A 21243-nucleotide genomic window follows, 5' to 3' on the forward strand; every position below is an offset into this window, starting at 1 on the left:
TTTGTCCGCATATCTGGGGACCCACTGGGCATAATAGGAAAAGAGCCCCAGGCACCGTGTGAGTGCCTTGAGGCTACGGGGGAGGGGGAGTTCCTTAAGGGGGCGCATGCGATCGGGGTCTGGGCCTCGGACCCAGTTTTCCACAACGTAGCCGAGGATGGCTAGTCGGGTTGTGTGGAACACGCATTTCTCTTTGTTCTATGTCAGATTGAGGGTCCGGGCGGTCTGGAGGAACTTCTTCACTTTTGTGTCGTGGTCCTGCTGGTCATGGCCGCCGATGGTGGCGTTGTTCAAGTACCGGTATGTAGCCCGTAAGCCGTACTGGTCCACCATTTGATCCATCGCCCTTTGGAAAAGGGAGACTCCGTTTGTGGCGCCAAAAGGGACCCTGAGGAAGTGAAAAAGCCGACCGGCTACTTCGAAGGCCGTATAGGGGCGGTCCTCTGGGCGGATAGGGAGTTGATGATAGGCAGATTTACATACCCATTTATAAACACCCATTTCTTAAAAGGTACTCTCACATGACAAATGGCAATGCTATTTTGCACCATTAGGCAGACTTACAACAGTTGAAACCAGTGTTAGCACAAGGATACATAGAGATGAGATGAGGTGCCAACACACAAAGAGAGAATGCAAAAATAAAAGTAAGACCACTTCCGATTTTTAAATAGCTTCCAACAGTCCAATAATGTGTTTTTGGCTGATTCTGTTGGGTACATGGAACAGGCACTTCAAAGGGAAAAGGAGGAAAATGATAAGTTGGAAAGGAGGAGTTCTAGTTCAGGCACAGAAAACAAATTATGGAGCCTGTAGCACTGAAGATGCAAAAGTCTAAAATTCCAAAAGTAATCAAGTTAAAAAAGTGATAAAGTAATTTGCTTGTAAAAATGTTACCTGTATGATCTGTCATTCTACTGCAATGAGCCACTCTTGTTAAAAGTAGTTTATCACTCAAATCACATAAATGCACCAGATCATTTTTCCAGCTCTTTGTGATATCCAGGTTCTTTAGAATATAATGTTCGTTCATATTTAGCTGCAAATTAAATATAAAAAATGTGGTTTACGGTTTACATCACCATTGCTCTCAGTTGTAAATAAAGCCACCTCTATGGTGTGAATATTTTTCTTCAAAGTGTTCTGTTGGAAAATGCAACTTGTTTCAAATGCTGTTTCTACATATTCCCATTGCTCTCCACAGATATTTTGCAGTCTCAGAGGGATTGTTAAATTGGGCGCAGCTTTCGGAAGAAACAGGGTTAACTCTCAGGCCAAGGCAACTTTCACCCATTAAGTCTAGACTGGATTTAAACCTAGATCCTACAGGTGAAATATCAACATCTTACTCTGGTTATCCTCTAATTTTAAATTAGATGATGCAGTAGACATCAACGATATACAAATGACATTTTGTGGTACTATTCACAAATATCAAAGTGCTTTTATATGAGCTGTGCCTATTTTTCTGATGGAAACTGGGCACAAAGCATACTAATTTAGGAGACGGACTACCAACACTCAATCAACACTGTCTAATCAATGGAATATCTTAATACGGTGTCAAATGCCATTGAAGGATTATGTTTCAAAATTAAAGTTGCTCACATAATAGCTCTGGAAATTTTTACATTTTTCGGGGGGGGGGGGGGGGGTCAAAGTAAGCATAGTTGTGCCACACAGCTCAGAATAGGAGCAGTCTGATTTTCCAACCCCACTACACAACTGAAAGCTGCAGCTCACCAGAGGCAAATAAATCAAGTCCAGATCCAAAATATGTTGGATTTTAGAATGGCTTAAATGGACAGAAGCTATTTTTAGATGGTGGTTTTAAGTTGAATCTGGTGCAACTGTTATCAAACTGATCTTGGTCGAATACTTATGGGAGGATCAGTAGGTAGATTTATACTAATGTTTACATTTTACACTGACAATTTTATACAAGCGGGATTTGGTTTAAACATGCAAGATCAATGCATAAAATTAGAATTGAATCTGGTGCGAACACATGATTATCAAAAATAGTATTTGCCGGTAGCTTTAATTAGCAAGATGGTGTATGTTTTGAATCTAATGCCAATAGATAATGGTCATAAAGCATTGCGCATTTTCAAAAGGGTTTAAACCACATTTGGTTTAAAGATAATTTAGTGCAAATAGATCATTAAAAAATACTTGGCTAATTAATACAGACAGCAGGAAGAAACAAAACTTACATTTGCATGCCTCACGTTACAACCATATATTTCACAGCCAATGAAGAACTATACCACTATAATTTTCTAATTTTGAAATCTACTAAATATATTTTTATACTTACCAACTGCAGAAAATCTGAAGCTGGTTTTACCCATTTTAAATTGACTTTCTTCTGGGCTCGTTTAGTCAACGGTAAGTGAAGCATTAAGGCCACATGTGCACAATACATTCGGCATATATCTGCTGCCTCTTGAAATGTTAAACGTTCATCCTTTTTAAAGCACAAATGTAAGATAATAAGTACATATTAAGCTCAGCTCTATGAATAATATGAGTTTGAATGCTAACTGTTACACGGCACAGATTTATAAATTAATACGGTAAAATGCAGAACCCATACCTGTCAGCTACAAAAATGTTAGTGCTGAGAAGCATCCATTATGGCAATATCAAAGCAACAAAACCATGTGTACATAGTTTTGAACAAAATTAACATGAGAACCAGTCATAGAAAATAACATCCCAAATGGAGAATTCGCTGGAAGTGACATCATAAGGATCAGAGACATTTACATCGAAACCACAGCCTTGATAATCTTTCAGCGGTGCTTTATGCCTAAAGATGCAAATTGAGCCATGTATTTTAACAGTATGTCCCGTCTTTCAGAAGGAAAAAAAAATCCCGATAATTTTCACAACTGAAATTAAAGCCAATAAAAGGAGACAACACTAAAAACTTTAATTGTGATTATTAAAAATTCTGATTGGTGGATGAGAAGTAAATATTCAAGGGTAAACACAATTCAATTAGATTGCAGGTTTGATATGCAGGTTTGAAGTATTTCTATGAAAGTAATAGCAACTCCTATTTGTGTAAATTTCACTTTGAATCAAAATGCACTCAGCTGAGTTAACAGTAAACACTACAATTAGTCTTCTCATTTCTGGGTTCAAAGGGTTTAACCAGTTTAAAAGGGTTTAAAATGAACCCGTGTTCATTCTCCTGAAGTCTGTCCAGCAAATCTGTACATCAGCCCACAAGAGGTAGCCATCATTCTGCAGTTGAATAACCTCTCAGCACTTAAGTGGTCAAAGCTTACAAGGGTTGGCTGGTGTCTTCAAGGAGTCAACTTTTTGCGGGGAAGAAAAAAAAATTTGATTTGTTAAGTACTTGGAGAAAATGGGCAATTGGTAAAGCTGGAGCTGTGTGTGAAATATTTGGTCACTGTACTGAAGCAAAACTGAATTAGTTTTTATGTACAGGTTTCTGCTTGATTTTCCAAGTTACTACGACCAGAGGCTCAGGAACACTGTTCGCTTCCAAAACATCTGCTAATACAGTACACTTCTGCCAAATTGCTGTTTTTAAAAAATCCATATTGACAATGGCACTCAAGTCACAGAAATAAATTTAGACGAATGCTGACTGAAATATCTGACTAGATTTGAGCTAATAACTGATGCAGAATGAGAAACTGACCAGAAAGGAAAACTAGTCCAAGGTCATTAGAGATCACTTAATGTTGATTACGCAGTAAAACTAAAGCAATCTAAGCCAGTGATTTGGATGGCACCTCAGTTTTTCCATGAGACATCTTAAGCAGGAATACTAACATTTAAGTAAATAGAATGATCCGAGCTGCAACAATCTCCAAAATTGCTAATAGCCTTGTGCATAACGATGAGAAAATCTCAAGATGGCTGGGTAATGTATATCAGCTAATGCAGGTATCATAATCAGAAAGTGATCTATAGTGGACACATGAGAATAGGATGGGACAGCACAAATTTGGTTGTCATTTTCGTACCCTAACTGCAAAAGTCGAGCATTTTTTAAATGTGGAAATGTACACGAAAGCAGCATTAAGGTTTGGAGACATACTTGAAATGACTTCAGCTGCTGCCCAAACTAACTGCACATCAGTATAGAAAAATCACGAGGAACAAAAGTCCAAATCCAATATGGTAATCGCTCATCCTGTGAACCTTTGCATCATCATAATAAGCGGCTCAAATTCTACTGATCAGTCCATTAACTATCAAACAACAGTGTCGACAGCACACAACTGGCTACCTTTCAGTTAAAATTCAAACTATTTTAGTCCAGCAATAAACCTTGTAAAAACAATTAGCTGCTTACCCACAAGGTGGATTCTACAACCTTAAATTAATTCACATTTTCACATTCTAGACTAATTAAGGATAATTTTACAAAATTACTTTCAAACTCTACCTTTCCACCTGCAACATAACCCACCTTCACTGTTATCGCAGGCCATCAGTGGCTGAAACTCACAGTGGAGTGTTCCCTCCAAGTTCCATGTACTCCAAAAAGGATCTCTTAGAGGGCTTACATCCTCCAGAAACTTCAGTTCATACAAAACTCTGGCTTGTATCCTATCCATACAAAGTGGCACTTTCCCATCAGTCATACCTGCCTCTCTCACTAACCACTGTGCTCACTGCCCAGCTCCAACTCTGATTTTAAATGTTTACCATCATTACATTCTTCCACAACCACCATCTCCTGTACCTCCAAAACCTCAACCATGTAACACCGCACCCTGATCTCTCTATTTCATTGATGTGCTCTTGTAACACCCACTCCTTTTCTTTTCTCCATCAATGGAAGTTGTCTCTTCAATCACTGGCCCATTCTAATTTCTCCACTAATTTTTTCCAACTCTCTCCTGCTTGAAGAACATAGAACATAGTAAAGCACAGAACAGGCCCTTCGGCCCTCGATGTTGTGCCGAGCAATGATCACCCTACTCAAACCCACGTATCCACCCTATACCCGTAACCCAACAACCCCCCTTTAACCTTACTTTTAGGGCACTACGGGCAATTTAGCATGGCCAATCCACCTAACCCGCACACCTTTGGACTGTGGGAGGAAACCGGAGCACCCGGAGGAAACCCACGCACACACGGGGAGGACGTGCAGACTCCGCACAGACAGTGACCCAGCCGGGAACCGAACCTGGGACCCTGGAGCTGTGAAGCATTTATGCTAACCACCATGCTACCGAACGTTCCAGATCTACCTCTTTAGCTCAGGTATAAACCATCTCGCTCAATGCCTCGTTTTTTCAGCTGTGCATGAAGTTTCCTCGTACACCTAAAGGATCTTGAGACTTTTTTTTAATGTTAAAGATTATGTAAATAAAATATTTGACCAGAGCTCCACAATAAATGTTACATACATGGTTTCTCTGCCGGTATTTCATGTAACCTTCTTGAAAAACTGCACATGCTGAGTAGCAGTTGCAACACTTCTTGCGTTACTAGCATTAAAACAGTGTTCTTGTTGAAACCATGCCGATTACTGACTAATTGCATAGCCACATTACTGTACAGAATGGGCTTGGTGACAGAGTAGGCAATCATTAAAGTCAATAATCTACATGGTTTTGCACTGCATTGGATGCAGCTTTTGTTTCAGCTCACTGAAGTTTATCTCAGCACTGAATAAGTACAGACTTTTGAAAGAACTAAAATTGCTGGCAGGTGAGACTTGTTGAAGTTTCCCATTATTTGGCCAACTTTTCAAGCCACTTGCATCACTTACTTTCCTTGGCAAATATGTGATATTCACATTAAAGTTATGAATGCTTGATGGGAAGAATGCTTGTTGGTATCATTTATACAGAAGTGGGAGGGCAACATCAATATTGAACAAACTTTACCGACTCAGTTCTTCTAATGTTTGCTTATACCAGAATGATTAATTTAACAAACTATCTGCTTAATCCCTTCATTTATTCAATTCAGGTTTAACATGTCCATGTTTTTACTCTAAAGGTCTAAGCAGATGTGCTACACAAGAAATTCAATCTACTTGAGACCAGAGGTAGAGTATAGTCAAGCAAATTGTAACCTGCCACAATAATGGAAGGAAGCAGAAGCTTACAAAATATACTTAAATAGTCTAAAGGGATAACTTACTTTACTGCAAGCAGTTTCAGTTCCTTTATGGTTTTCTTCATTTTTCAACATGCGCATGTAACATTTGAGAGCCACTGAACAAGAAACAACACAGACAGACCTCCTTATATCTGACCCATCTGGCCACAGAGACTGTAACTGAGCAAAGTCCCGCTGCACCTGACAATATACAATAACCAGAAATTTAGATGTTTACAATCCAAACATGTTGCTGCAAAACTTTTATATTTAATATGGCACGGGTTTCATTTTCAAAATTGAAGTAATTGTTAACTTATTTTACTTTCCAACAGTTTCTACCAAGCAATTGTCAAAAGTATTTAAATTAGTCAATACCTCGTCTGAGACACTCTTGCTATTTTGGTCACCTCCAAGTAACTGCTTGGTAACGTGATTTTGAGACAAAAATGACATAATAGCCCGGAAAGCAGGTTCCATAGCTTTTTGGGTCTAAAAGTGGAAAAAAGGATCAAGCCATTTTACTTTAAAATCAATGAAATATGATAACATTTTTGAAGGTAAAGTAATGTAACAACAACTGGTATTTATTTAATACTTTAACACTACAGAATGCAGCATGATGCTTCACAGTATATTATAAAACAAGACTTGACCGAGTTACCTAAGGAGACATTGGGCCAAAGATTGCATGGATTGGCAAATTAGGTTAGATTACCACTCAGCTCCTTTAGATTTGCCCAAATTTGAAGCTGTACATTTCCCACCTGGACCCAATCTAGGCCTGGTGAGAAATATGCAGCTTACCAGCTCCTGGAGTCCTTTCAGCGTAGGGCAGCAATGTCAGGGGATGAGAAGCTTTGCAGCTTTGACAAAGGGTCATCTGGACTCGAAACGTTAGCTCTTTTCCCTCCCTACAGATGTTGCCAGACCTGCTGACATTTTCCAGCATTTTCTCTTTGGGAAGAGAAGCTATGCCCCCTTTTTACAATGCTAGCTGCTGGAAACCAGTAAGTTTAGAGACCCCAACTACTTTATCATGAGACAAGTACGTTGGATGGGCTGCGAGGGGGTCTTTAATCAATGGGCGAGGCGTTGACCAGAAGTTGTGGGGAGTCTATCAGAGGTTTGTCAGGACGGACAGCTGGCTGGGGGGGTCAGAGTAGTGGGGGAGCATAAGATACTGCAGGATGTGGGAGAAGGAGGAGAGAGTAGGGTGGTAGTGGTCCAGTTGTGGGAAGGGTTGGTCAGTACCAGTTACCCAGGAGTTAGGCATGGTTTTAATCCTAACTTTTCCCAGGTAACTATTCAGCTGAGAGTCAACCATCTGAACTCTCCAATATAAATCCAGGTGCAGGGTAATTGAAAAACATCCCAGGCCATTCCCATGCAGACCTTGCACAGGGATATCTGGGGAGATCCTCAGCATATCTTCAGGAGTACCTTGGGAGTATGACAATTTGGGAAATGAAAGTTCTTAGCATGAGGGTAGATGACCAAACGCTTGGACAAAGAGGTACTTTTAATGAACATTACAAAGAAGGAAGGAAACAGGAGGAGTTTTGGAATTGAATTCAAACCTTGGGGCACAACCAGCTGAAGGCAAGTCAACCAATGGTGAGATAATTATAATCAGGATGCCGGAGGTAAGAATTAAAGTACAGATTTACTGGAGGGAGGTTCGTGGACCTTCAGACCACTGAGATAGGGAGGATCAAGACCATGGCTGGTTTTGAAAACAAAGATGAGAATTTAAGATTGAGGTGTTGGTTAACTAGAAGGCAATGTAGGCCAGTGAGCACAGGGACAATGGGCAATTAGGACAGTGTAGATTAAGACACAGACAGGCGAGTTTTGATGAATTCAAATTTGGGGGTAGAATATGGAGGGTTGGCCAGTGTCAGATGCACTGAAACTGGGTGGGATTGGGTGGCAACAAGGAGGGAGAAAATGAGAGATCTTCGTGATGGGATGGATACTCAGTCGAAAGCTCATCTGTGGGTCAAATGTGACACCAACTTCTGGCTCATGCTTAGACTGTTGCCAGGGAGAGGGACAGAATCAGTAGCCAGGATAGAAATGGGACCGTAGATAATTTAGTCTTTCAAAATATGTAATTGGAGTAAATTTCTGCTGATCCACTATTGCTGGACAAGCAGTGTGACAAATCAAAGACAATGAGGAGTCAAGACAGGTGGTGTGGTCAAGTAGGGTGTCACCATTAAAACCCATTTTGAGACTGTGTCTGAGTGGAAACCTGATTGGAGGGATTCACATATGGAACCAGGAAAGACAGGCATGGATTTAGGAGCTGACAAGGGGAGTTAGAGATGGGTTACGAAAGCAACGCTCACATTCCAATAATGAATAAAAATATTCAAGAACTCGGATGAATAAAGGGAGGTTAAAAATGGGCGAGTAGGGACAGTACGGTGACGCAGTGGGTTTGCCCTGCAGCCTCACGGCGCCGAGGTCCCAGGTTCGATCCCAACTCTAGGTCACTGTACGTGTGGAGTTTGCACATTCTCGCCGTGTTTGCGTGGGTTTCACCCCCACAACCCAAAGATGGGCAGGCTAGGTGAATTGGCCACACTAAATTGGCGCTTAATTGGAAAAAATTAATTGGGTATGTTAAATTTATCATTAAAAAAATGGGCGAGTAGTTTGAAAGGACAGAGGGGTCAAGAGTTGATTGTTTCTGAGGGTGAGGCATATTTAAGTAAAAAGCAAGCATATTTGAGAAGGAAAACTGTTAACAATGTGCAGCTAACCTGGAGCCAGGAATGGAAGTTGGGTACATAGAACGCACAACATACAGTGCAGAAGGAGGCCATTTGGCCCATCAAGTCTGCTCCAATCAACTTAAGCCCTCACTTCCACCCTATCCCCATAACTCCTCCAAACCTTTTTGGACACTAAAGGCAATTTAGCATGGCCAATCCACCTACCCTGCACGTCTTTGGACTGTGGGAGGAAATCGGAGCACCTGGAGGAAACCCACGCAGCCACTGGGAGAACGTGCAGACTCCGCACAGACAGTGACCCAGCGGGAATCAAACCTGGGACGCTGGCGCTGTGAAGCCACAGTGCTACCGTGCTGCCCTAGTTAGCAATTTGATAGGAAATGGGTTGAGGAAGTAGGCAAGATATGGAAGACAGTATAGGGGGGAGATTGAGAAACTAGAAAGATAGAAAATCAAGGCTAGGGCAGGGGGGCATTAGAGGAAGCTTGACTGATCACCCAAGGAAAGAGAGGCTGCTGATCCTAAGATCTCAATTTTAGTGAATAAATAAAAGCAGTCTGACTGCCAATGAGATACCTGAAGAGTTTATGAAGAGATTATCACCTTTTTACATCTTGTAGCAGCAGCTTTGCTGTTCACGTAGTATCCATAAAGTCTGCGAACATCGGAATGCATTCCAGACGTCATTGCAACATTTATTTCATTCCCCAGTGTGTGAAAAAGGAACATCTTCAACAGGTAGCTGGACATGCCCTTATTGCCTGCGAACGTGAACGCCTTGTCACTGATCATTATGAAATATGGGTACTTTTCCCTCACAAATTCTTGCCATTTTGAAGAAAAACAGCTGGAGAATTCGGTGAAAATGGGAATTTCTGTGTTGTTCTTCAGATGAAGAATTAATGCAGTTCGCAATGAAAGATGGTAGGAGCTCCGAACCCACATACACTCGGCATCCTGCAAACAAAAAAAGCAACGAAAATGTATAAAGGACATCTTAAGTTATAGTTTCGCAACAGGTTTTGGACTTCAAAATTGTATAACTGTATGTTCTCCAAGTTTAAAGATGGTTGTTCGTGACTGATGGAAATTTTCAAATTTTACTGCTCTTCTTTTGTCAACACAAATTTTACCATAAATCACAAGCTTATTGAAAAGACACAATGCAAGAAAGAAAGAAATAACTTGCACTCATAAGGCACCTTTCACTTGCTGTGGACATCACGATTCTTTGCAGCTAAAAAAAATAATTTTGAAGTGTAATCAGGTAATGAGCATCTCCAATGAGCGTGGGCATACCTCCACATGAACTGCAGCAATTAAAAAGCAACAGCATATCACTACCTTCTCAAGTGTAATTAAGAAAGGGCAACAGATGCTGGCCTTGCCAGCGATGCTTGCATTTGATAAATGAATAAAAATGTCGGCAACTATGTCGGCTGTTCTAGCACAACAAAGTCCCACAAAAACAATGATGAATGACTAGATATTGTTTTCAGCAGAATACTGATCTTTTTGCCAAATTGCCTTCACTAGTGAAGATACAAATGGCTAATCCTTTGTTACCCCTACATATTGTGATGTTTTAATCACCTAAGCACAAAACAAGTAATCTTAAAAATCAGCCCAGCTGGAATCATTTAAATAAAACGAGGCTGTGTTTCTGTTGTTCTGGCATAGGTAGTTGTATATACCCTTCACTGACATCTTTAGAAATATAAAACCTAGAATGTGGGCGCAATATCTGCAGTACCATGGTGGCATTGTTGTCTCACAGCGCCAGGGACCTGGGCTCGATTCTGACCGCATGTGACTGTGTGGAGTTTTGCACATTCTCCCCATGTCTGCATGGGTTTCCTCCGGGTGCTCCTGTTATCTCCCAGTCCAAAGATATGCAGATTAGGTGGATTGGCCATGCTAAATTGCCCCTAAACTTCTCGGTGATGTGCTCCTTCAGAGAGCTGGTACAGATCCGATGGGCCAAATGGCCTCCTCCAGGCTGCATATCTTGTGTTGTGTAGGAGTTTCTGGCAACATGGTGCAGGTATCAACTGGAGATACATCTGCAGTGTCCACCTATCTGTCTCTTTCAAGTTAGGCCTCCTTCTGAATGGTAGGGATTCTATGAAACTGATACCTATTCAGACTGACAGCCTCGCCTCAGTGGGAGCACTCATCTTTGAGTGAGGTTATGGGTGTAAGCCCAATTCAGCGGTTTGAGCATATAATCCAGGCTGGCACTTGGTAGATTGTTGATCAGTGCATAGTGAAATAAACATATTTATAGCAGCCAAAATAGGTGACACCTATGCCGGAACTGCGCTTACTACTGCCCTACAATGCTGTTCCCAGAATTTGATGGGACAGTGGGAAGGTGCCTAATTTGGAAGAGACAGACGGGTGAAAGTGACACTGCAGATCTATCTCCAGTTGATAGCTGCACCACGTTGCCAGAAAATCCTGCACAACAGAAGATATGCAGACTGTGCCAGGCCCCGGGTAGTGAGTACACTCGCACTCAGACGTTGGTGCCCTAAACACGAGAACTGTAATGAGTAGATGGAGGTTTCACCCCTTAAGGAAAATCCCAGGAAATTGCAGAAACCTGGTACAGCCGGTGGGGTGAGCAGTCTCAGCAGAACACTATAGGAAGACATCAGGTATTTTGGACTCAAAATAATTTTCAGTTCTTTTTGCAAAATAATTTGGGGAAAATGATAGAGGAAGAATTTCATGCGCAACAAACATGACCAATTAGGAAAAGTAGATGAAAACCGCTTTTAAAACGTCCGATGTGTTTTTGGCTGAAGGGGAATGGTAGTCAAAACACTAGGGAGAAATTTCTGCAATCCAGGTCATGCCAGGAGACTTTCTTGGGCATCTCAACCATCAGTGCAGAGTGAGATGGTTGCAAGCCAGCATCCACATCCAAAGAAAATGGATACTGTTATATTCTGGCCTGGAATACCCCTTCCCCGTGCAATAGCATTATCAGCTGTGTTCAAAGTCATCCTTGTAATGTTGAGATTGACCACTTATGTAGAAAATCATAGCCATCAATCCATATAAAATGGGAGGCTTCAATCATTTGTTATTGACTCAAGCCTACAAAAATTATGTTGCAGTAATAATAGGAAACAACAACTACAGTAGGCACCCAGTGTAGTGTGATCTGAAAGTCAGAAACATCCCAAGCCCGGGAATTAAATATACAATATTAAAAAGGGACCATTGCAAGGAAATCACTAAAACAAATGGACTGAGATGAAGAAGCTCAGTGACACTTCAGTAAAGATCCAATGAAACACCTTTGAAGGAATAATGCTGAGGGTACAGGTTAACACATTTCTAAAACCAAACAACATACCCACCAAACAAATGGGGCTTCAAGTCGGTTAACAAATGAAACTGAAATGAAGAGGGAAAGGTGGGGGAAACACGAGAATAAATAGAAGGAAATGCAGAAACAAATTGGGTAGATAGCTCCAGGGGCAAAACAAAACATTGCCAGAGAGGTTAAACATAATAGCAAAAATTCACCAAGAACTACAATAGTAAGAGGCCGTAAAAAGGTGAGAACCATAAAAATGTAAACAAGCTTGGAACAGAGAATAGAAAATGGTGAACATTCTGATGGATTACATCTCAGACCTATTCACTAAGGAATGCAACGAGCCCCCCTCAAATGAGTTAACCCAAGTGAAACAAAGAGACCACAGTATTGATGTGCAAACCTTCTCCTGCCTTCCCCAACCACGAAAATTATGGTTGTTTATTCCGGTGTTGAAAGGTTAGGTGAATTGTGATGCACTATCATTGAGTCACTGCTCACTAGCGAATTCTAGTAGATTGCTGCCCATATCCAAAATGGGCAAGTCAACTGCAGACCCATTGGTCTTTTAATTAATTCCACTGAATGGAACAAATTAAGAGAAAACTTGGAGGCTTTCTTTAAAGTTGTTTCAGCAGTATTGCAATCAAGAGACTGGAGTGTATAATGTAGGTTGCCGCTTCAGTGCAGTATTGAGTAATCATTGTACTATTGGAGGTGCTGTTGTTTGGATGAGATGTATCTCTTAGGAGTGGATATAGGCAATCCCAGGTACTATTTGAAGCGCAGGAGAATTCACATGGTGTCCTGACTAACACCACAACAATAAGCTGCTGTTTACGGGTTCTGGCTGTGTACAAATCAGTTGCTGCATTTCCCATTATGCCACCAGTGACTGCATTTTTGAAAGGACATTCAGTGAAGTGCAACCAGGGAAAATGCTGGCAAATCTCAGCAGGTCTGGCTGCATCTGTAGGGAGAGAAAAGAGCTAACGTTCTGAGTCCAGATGACCCTTTGTCAAAGCTGTGAAGTGAAGGACCTTGGTTTTTCTTACAAGTTATGAAAGGTACCACAGAAATGCAAGTTATTTCTTTAATTGGCGGCATCCCGAGATTCAGTTGACTTTCACGTATCTCTTTGCACCACCACGGTGTGCTCTTAAACATATATTCTAATTCAGTTGTGAAATTTATTTCAGTAAACACTGAACACATGAATCATTGCAAATGTTTTCCTTCTGATTTACGTACCTTGAAGAACACAATTACATATTTTGCTCCTTTCTGAGTGATGTCAAATAAAAACTGCTCCACCAAATAGAAAAAGTGCAAATTCTGCCCCTCACAAAAGCTGCTGTCTAGTGCGTGCTCAATCATTAATGAATCCCCATCAATCACAAAAAATTCAGACTCCACTGAGTCGTGTAGCAAACTGGTACATCTGAAAGAAAAGTCAATGAATAACTTTACAAACATACAATTAAATAACTTAAGTCTAATCAACTCTGGGAACCAACCTAGCTGAATATTGTGAGCAGGACACCATTGTAATAAGAGTTTGTGTATGGGCAGTACTTTTTTTTTATTCCTTCATGGGATATGAGCATCACTGGCTGGGCCAGCATTTACTGGCCATCCCTAATTGCTCTTGAGGGGGCAGTGAAGAGTCAACCACGTTGCCGAGGGTCTGGAGTCACATGTAGGCCAGACCCGGTAAGGATGGCAGATTTCCTTCCCTAAAGGACTTTAGTGAAACAGATGGGTTTCTACGACAATCGGCAATTGTTTCATGGTCATCATTAGACTTATAATTCTAGATTATTATTGAATTCAAATTTCACCATCTGCAGTGGCGGAATTCAAACCCGGATCCTCAGAGCATTACCCTGGGTAAAAGCAAATTGGGTCAAAGCAGATACCCTGGGTATCTGGTTTACTAGTCTAGTGACAATACCACTATGCCACCACCTCCCAAGAAGAATTCAATAAAATTCCACAAAAAAGGACAGCTAGCAAAAAACAAAAAAAGAGCATGGACTAGAATACACGTTATTAACACAGGTAGGAAATTGGTTTGGAGGGAGGAGACAGGGAATAGAGACAATGGGTACATATTCAAATTATCAGGATACAACTAGTGATGTCCCCCATAAATCTGTAGATGTAGATGAGAACAAAGATTGAACAGTGTGAGATCATCATCATTGAACCCAAAAGATAAATCAAAGTATTTTTAAATGACAAGAATGTAGGAAGAAACTGTGGAAAAACAGAAAGATTATGGGTTCCCAAGTATAGAATTCAATAAAAGCTAGTTGACAGGTACAAGAAAATAAGGTTAATGGAATGTTGGCCTGTATCTCAGGGGATTTGGGACACAAAGATGTGAAAACTATGTTAGATACCTAGAGCTCTGGTTAGACCAAACCCACACCTCCCCATTCCGGGTATGTCAGACCGGATTCACTGGCATCGGAAAGGATGCAGTGTAGATTAACCAGTGATACAAATTTACATGGTTAAATTAAGAGGACAGATTGCATAGTACAGGTGCATTTCCTGAACATTATGTGGTAATCTAATTGTGGTGTTTAAGATGATTAAATAATTTGATAGGGTAGATAAATGGAAATTATTTTCCTCTGCTGGGAAGGGACAGAACAAAGCAATATAACCTTAAATTTAGAACAAGATCAGACAAGTGTGATATGAGGAAGCACTTCTTCCCACAGGGTAGTGGAAATCACAACTTTTGTTCCCTAAAAACTACCGAGGCCTAGTCAATTAATTTTTTCCCCTTGGGCAAGGCAAACGGTTAATGAACCAAGGAAAGTAGTTGTGAGTTAAAATACACGTCAACTGGATACAACAGGCTTGAATGGTGTGATCATCTTCTGCTGCACTTAATATCAAAGCACTAAGACATTGTAGCAAAAGTTTGGAAATTAACACCAAATATTTTTTAATGAACTTAAAGGCTGTTCTATGATTCATTTATTATCATAACAAAGTATAGAATACTTCATGTATAAATCCCATTTTTAAACTAAATACACTGAAAATCACTTATTTGCATCATGTGCCAATTTCCAGGGAAGTGCTTTTGCTTGAATGGCTGGTTGAGATTATTACTCATCCTCAACTTTGTGAGCGGCCATTTAAAGGGGGGGGGGGGGGGTTGTATAACTAATCTTGGCAACATGAAATACAAGTTATGCTTTTAAAATAGTTTCGGTGTGGCACTTTGCGACCACGCTTCTATAAGAGATGCAACGCGTTCGCAGCGCCACGGGCTCGAGGTACCTCTCCCGAGAGCGATGAGGCGACAAAAACAAAAGATTGAGGGATGGTGAATTTGCAACTGTTGCGCGGCTGCTCCCTCCCAGAAAGGTCAAAGTGACTACAACGCCACGTTTTAAAATGATGCCGAGCAGCCCTGCTGGCTGGAGTCGGATTGCGAGCAGTCACAAGCAGCATTCCCCCCACTTTCCTCTGATTTGTTCCAACACTTCCGCAAATAGCCCTTTTAACAAAGCGTTTGGAAATGCGGTCAAACATGTGGCCGGCCGCCTGTGATCGCTGACTTGCCACGGGGTGGGGCCCCCACTCACCCCCGGGCATCGAGATGAAGCTTCACCTCAGCGCTGGCGAGGATTTTGCAAAGATGCCATTTTGAGAGTTTGATTGAAATTATGGCAATTGTTGGAGAAAATCCTCTTTCACCAGGAGGATGCCTCTCCATCCTCCCTCGGCATCTTCCACAGAGACTGGGTGAAAAAGGAAGGTTTATACTCACTCGGCCTTGGCAAGTTTGCTCAGCACGATGTTGGAAACGTTGTTGAGAAATTTCACCTGCCTCTGCAGCTCTGCCCCCAAAGAAAAGAGAAAAGACAATAAATAAAACACACCATCGATGCTGAGCCCGAGCCCACACCCGCCCTCCCTCCTCACAGGCCGCCCTCTCCTCACCCGCCGGCAGCTCCGTGTCTGCCCCCAGACATGGTTCCAGATCGGCCTCAGCCTCATCCAGCCCCAGGCCCGTCTCCTCTTCAGCGGAAAGGTCGGAGAAGGCCTCCTCCTCCTCCTCTTCACCCTCCGCCTCTTCCGAGCCGCTCAGGCTCTCGGCCTCCGACTCCGAGTCGCTGCTGAAGCCGCTGCTTCCCTCCATCACGTCGGCGTCTCCAGAAGCCATTCTCAACGCCACACAGTCTGCTCCACAGAAATGGCAGTGACCCAGCCCCGAATCCTGACTGACTGATCAGCGATGCCGCTCTCTACCGCCACTCCCGCTCGGAAAGGGAGTGCGCCTGCGCGGAGCCCCACTGCGCTGCAGCGTCAGAGACAACCCTGCACTCATCCCTCCCACGCTCACCCCATCCCCACTCCCATCCCTCCCACACTCACCCCATCCCCACTCATCCCTCCCATTCTCACCCCATCCCCACTCTCATCCCTACAAACTCTCCCCATCCCCACACTCAACCCCCCCCACTCTCACCCCTCCCACACTCACCCCATCCCCACTCCCATCCCTCCCACACTCACCCCATCCCCACTCTCATCCCTCCCACACTCACCCCATCCCCACTCAACCCACCCACACTCACCCCATCCCCACTCTCACCCCTCCCACACTCACCCCATCCCCACTCCCATCCCTCCCACACTCACCCCATCCCCACTCTCATCCTTCCCACACTCACCCCATCCACACTCTCATCCCTCCCACACTCACCCCTTCCCCAGTATCATCTTCCCTCCCACACTCACCCCATTCCCACTCATCCCACCCACACTCACCCCATCCCCACGATCATCCTCCCTCCCGCACTAACCCCATCCCTCCCACGCTCATCCCATCCCCACTCTCATCCCATCCCCACTCTCATGCCTCCCACACTCACCCCATCCCCACTCTCATCCCTCACCCCATCCCCACTCTCATCCCTCCCACACTCATCCCTTCCCCAGTATCATCTTCTCTCCCACACTCACCCCATCCCCACTCTCATCCCTCACACACTCACCCCATCCCCACTCTCATCCCTCCCACACTCATCCCTTCCCCAGTATCATCTTCCCTCCCACACTCACCCCATTCCCACGATCATCCTCCCTCCCACACTAACCCCATCCCTCCCACGCTCATCCCATCCCCACTCTCATCCCATCCCCACTCTCATGCCTCCCACACTCACCCCATCCCCACTCTCATCCCTCACACACTCACCCCATCCCCACTCTCATCCCTCCCACACTCATCTCTTCCCCAGAATCATCTTCCCTCCCACACTCACCCCATCCCCACTCCCATCCCTCCCACACTCACCCCATCCCCACTCATCCCTCCCATTCTCACCCCATCCCCACTCTCATCCCTACAAACTCTCCCCATCCCCACACTCAACCCCCCCCACTCTCACCCCTCCCACACTCACCCCATCCCCACTCCCATCCCTCCCACACTCACCCCATCCCACTCCCATCCCTCCCACACTCACCCCATCCCCACTCAACCCTCCCACACTCACCCCATCCCCACTCTCACCCCTCCCACACTCTCACCCCTCCCACACTCACCCCATCCCCACTCCCATCCCTCCCACACTCACCCCATCCCCACTCTCATCCTTCCCACACACATCCCATCCATCCCACACTCACTCCATCCCCACTCTCTCCCCTCCCACACGCACCCCAACCCCACTCACCCCATCCACACTCTCATCCCTCCCACACTCACCCCTTCCCCAGTATCATCTTCCCTCCCACACTCACCCCCATTCCCACTCATCCCACCCACACTCACCCCATCCCCACGATCATCCTCCCTCCCGCACTAACCCCATCCCTCCCACGCTCATCCCATCCCCACTCTCATCCCATCCCCACTCTCATGCCTCCCACACTCACCCCATCCCCACTCTCATCCCTCACCCCATCCCCACTCTCATCCCTCCCACACTCATCCCTTCCCCAGTATCATCTTCTCTCCCACACTCACCCCATCCCCACTCATCCCGCCCACACTCACCCCATTCCCACTCACATCCCTCCAACACTTACCCCATCCCCACTCTCCTCCCTCCCACACTCACCCCATCCCTCCCACACTCACCACATCCCCACTCATCCCTCCCATTCTCACCCCATCCCCACTCTCATCCCTCCCAACTCTCCCCATCACAACACTCACCCCCCCCACTCTCACCCCTCCCACACTCACCCCATCCCCACGCCCATCCCTCCCACACTCACCCCATCCCCATTCCCATCCCTCCCACACTCACCCCATCCCCACTCAACCCTCCCACACTCACCCCATCCCCACTCTCACCCCTCCCACACTCACCCCATCCCCACTTCCATCCCTCCCACACTCACCCCATCCCCACTCTCATCCTTCCCACACACATCCCATCCATCCCACACTCACTCCATCCCCACTCTCTCCCCTCCCACACTCACCCCAACCCCACTCACCCCATCCACACTCTCATCCCTCCCACACTCACCCCATACCCACACTCACCCCATCTCCACTCCCATCCCTCCCACACTCACCCCATCCCCAATCCCATCCCTCCCACATTCACCCCATACCCACACTCACCCCATCCCCACTCTCACCCCTCCCACACTCACCCATCCCCACTCCCATCCTTCCCACACTCACCCCATCCCACTCTCATCCTTCCCGCACACATCCCATCCATCCCACACTCACTCCATCCCCACTCTCTCCCCTCCCACACTCACCCCAACCCCACTCACCCCATCCACACTCTCATCCCTCCCACACTCACCCCATACCCACACTCACCCCATCTCCACTCCCATCCCTCCCACACTCACCCCATCCACACTCCCATCCTCCCACACTCACCCCATACCCACACTCACCCCCATCCCCACTCTCATCCCTCCCACACTCACCCCATCCCCACTCCCATCCCTCCCACACTCACCCCTTCCCCAGTATCATCTTCCCTCCCACACTCACCCCATTCCCACTCATCCCACCCACACTCACCCCATCCCCACGATCATCCTCCCTCCCGCACTAACCCCATCCCTCCCACGCTCATCCCATCCCCACTCTCATCCCATCCCCACTCTCATGCCTCCCACACTCACCCCATCCCCACTCTCATCCCTCACCCCATCCCCACTCTCATCCCTCCCACACTCATCCCTTCCCAGTATCATCTTCTCTCCCACACTCACCCCATCCCCACTCTCATCCCTCACACACTCACCCCATCCCCACTCTCATCCCTCCCACACTCATCCCTTCCCCAGTATCATCTTCCCTCCCACACTCACCCCATTCCCACGATCATCCTCCCTCCCACACTAACCCCATCCCTCCCACGCTCATCCCATCCCCACTCTCATCCCATCCCCACTCTCATGCCTCCCACACTCACCCCATCCCCACTCTCATCCCTCCCACACTCACCCCATCCCCACTCTCATCCCTCCCACACTCATCCCTTCCCCAGTATCATCTTCCCTCCCACACTCACCCCATCCCCACTCCCATCCCTCCCACACTCACCCCATCCCCACTCATCCCTCCCATTCTCACCCCATCCCCACTCTCATCCCTACAAACTCTCCCCATCCCCACACTCAACCCCCCCACTCTCACCCCTCCCACACTCACCCCATCCCCCACTCCCATCCCTCCCACACTCACCCCATCCCCACTCCTATCCCTCCCACACTCACCCCATCCCCACTCAACCCTCCCACACTCACCCCATCCCCACTCTCACCCCTCCCACACTCACCCCATCCCCACTCCCATCCCTCCCACACTCACCCCATCCCCACTCTCATCCTTCCCACACACATCCCATCCATCCCACACTCACTCCATCCCCACTCTCTCCCCTCCCACACTCACCCCAACCCCACTCACCCCATCCACACTCTCATCCCTCCCACACTCACCCCTTCCCCAGTATCATCCTCCCTCCCACACTCACCCCATTCCCACTCATCCCACCCACACTCACCCCATCCCCACGATCATCCTCTCTCCCGCACTAACCTCATCCCTCCCACACTCATCCCATCCCCACTCTCATCCCATCCCCACTTCCATCCCTCCCACACTCACCCCATCCCCACTCTCATCCCTCACCCCATCCCCACTCTCATCCCTCCCACACTCATCCCTTCCCCAGTATCATCTTCTCTTCCACACTCACCCCATCCCCACTCATCCCGCCCACACTCACCCCATTCCCACTCACATCCCTCCAACACTTACCCCATCCCCACTCTCCTCCCTCCCACACTCACCCCATCCCTCCCACACTCACCACATCCCCACTCTCCTCCCTCCCACACTCACCCCATCCCCACTAATCCCTCCCATTCTCACCCCATCCCCACTCTCATCCCTCCCAACTCTCCCCATCCCACACTCACCCCCCCCCACTCTCACCCCTCCCACACTCACCCCATCCCCACTCCCATCCCTTCCACACTCACCCCATCCCCATTCCCATCCCTCCCACACTCACCCCATCCCCACTCAACCCTCCCACACTCACCCCATCCCCACTCTCACCCCTCCCACACTCACCCCATCCCCACTTCCATCCCTCCCACACTCACCCCATCCCCACTCTCATCCTTCCCACACACATCCCATCCATCCCACACTCACCCCATCCCCACTCAACCCTCCCACACTCACCCCATCCCCACTCTCACCCCTCCCACACTCACCCCATCCCCACTTCCATCCCTCCCACACTCACCCCATCCCCACTCTCTCCCCTCCCACACTCACCCCAACCCCACTCACCCATCCACACTCTCATCCCTCCCACACTCATCCCTTCCCCAGTATCATCTTCTCTCCCACACTCACCCCATCCCCACTCTCATCCCTCACACACTCACCCCATCCCCACTCTCATCCCTCCCACACTCATCCCTTCCCCAGTATCATCTTCCCTCCCACACTCACCCCATTCCCACGATCATCCTCCCTCCCACACTAACCCCATCCCCTCCCACGCTCATCCCATCCCCACTCTCATC

At 46.1% G+C, this 21243-nt stretch overlaps 1 protein-coding gene across 1 annotated transcript in view; it reads right to left on the reverse strand.

The window, feature by feature from the left end:
- Window positions 1-16478, reverse strand: part of LOC119963277 (probable ATP-dependent RNA helicase DDX60) — a 90849-nt gene extending 74371 nt beyond the window's left edge. Inside the window, 8 exon segments of the mRNA XM_038792134.1 lie at window positions 898-1039; window positions 2321-2470; window positions 6148-6306; window positions 6484-6597; window positions 9453-9806; window positions 13432-13621; window positions 15977-16046; window positions 16150-16478. Of these exon segments, the coding sequence (XP_038648062.1) occupies window positions 898-1039; window positions 2321-2470; window positions 6148-6306; window positions 6484-6597; window positions 9453-9806; window positions 13432-13621; window positions 15977-16046; window positions 16150-16372 (1402 nt within the window). The 5' untranslated portion in view covers window positions 16373-16478.
- Between the last annotated feature and the right edge of the window lie 4765 nt (window positions 16479-21243).

Source organism: Scyliorhinus canicula, chromosome 3, assembly GCF_902713615.1.
Source record: "Scyliorhinus canicula chromosome 3, sScyCan1.1, whole genome shotgun sequence".
NCBI classification, from domain to species: Eukaryota; Metazoa; Chordata; class Chondrichthyes; order Carcharhiniformes; family Scyliorhinidae; genus Scyliorhinus; species Scyliorhinus canicula.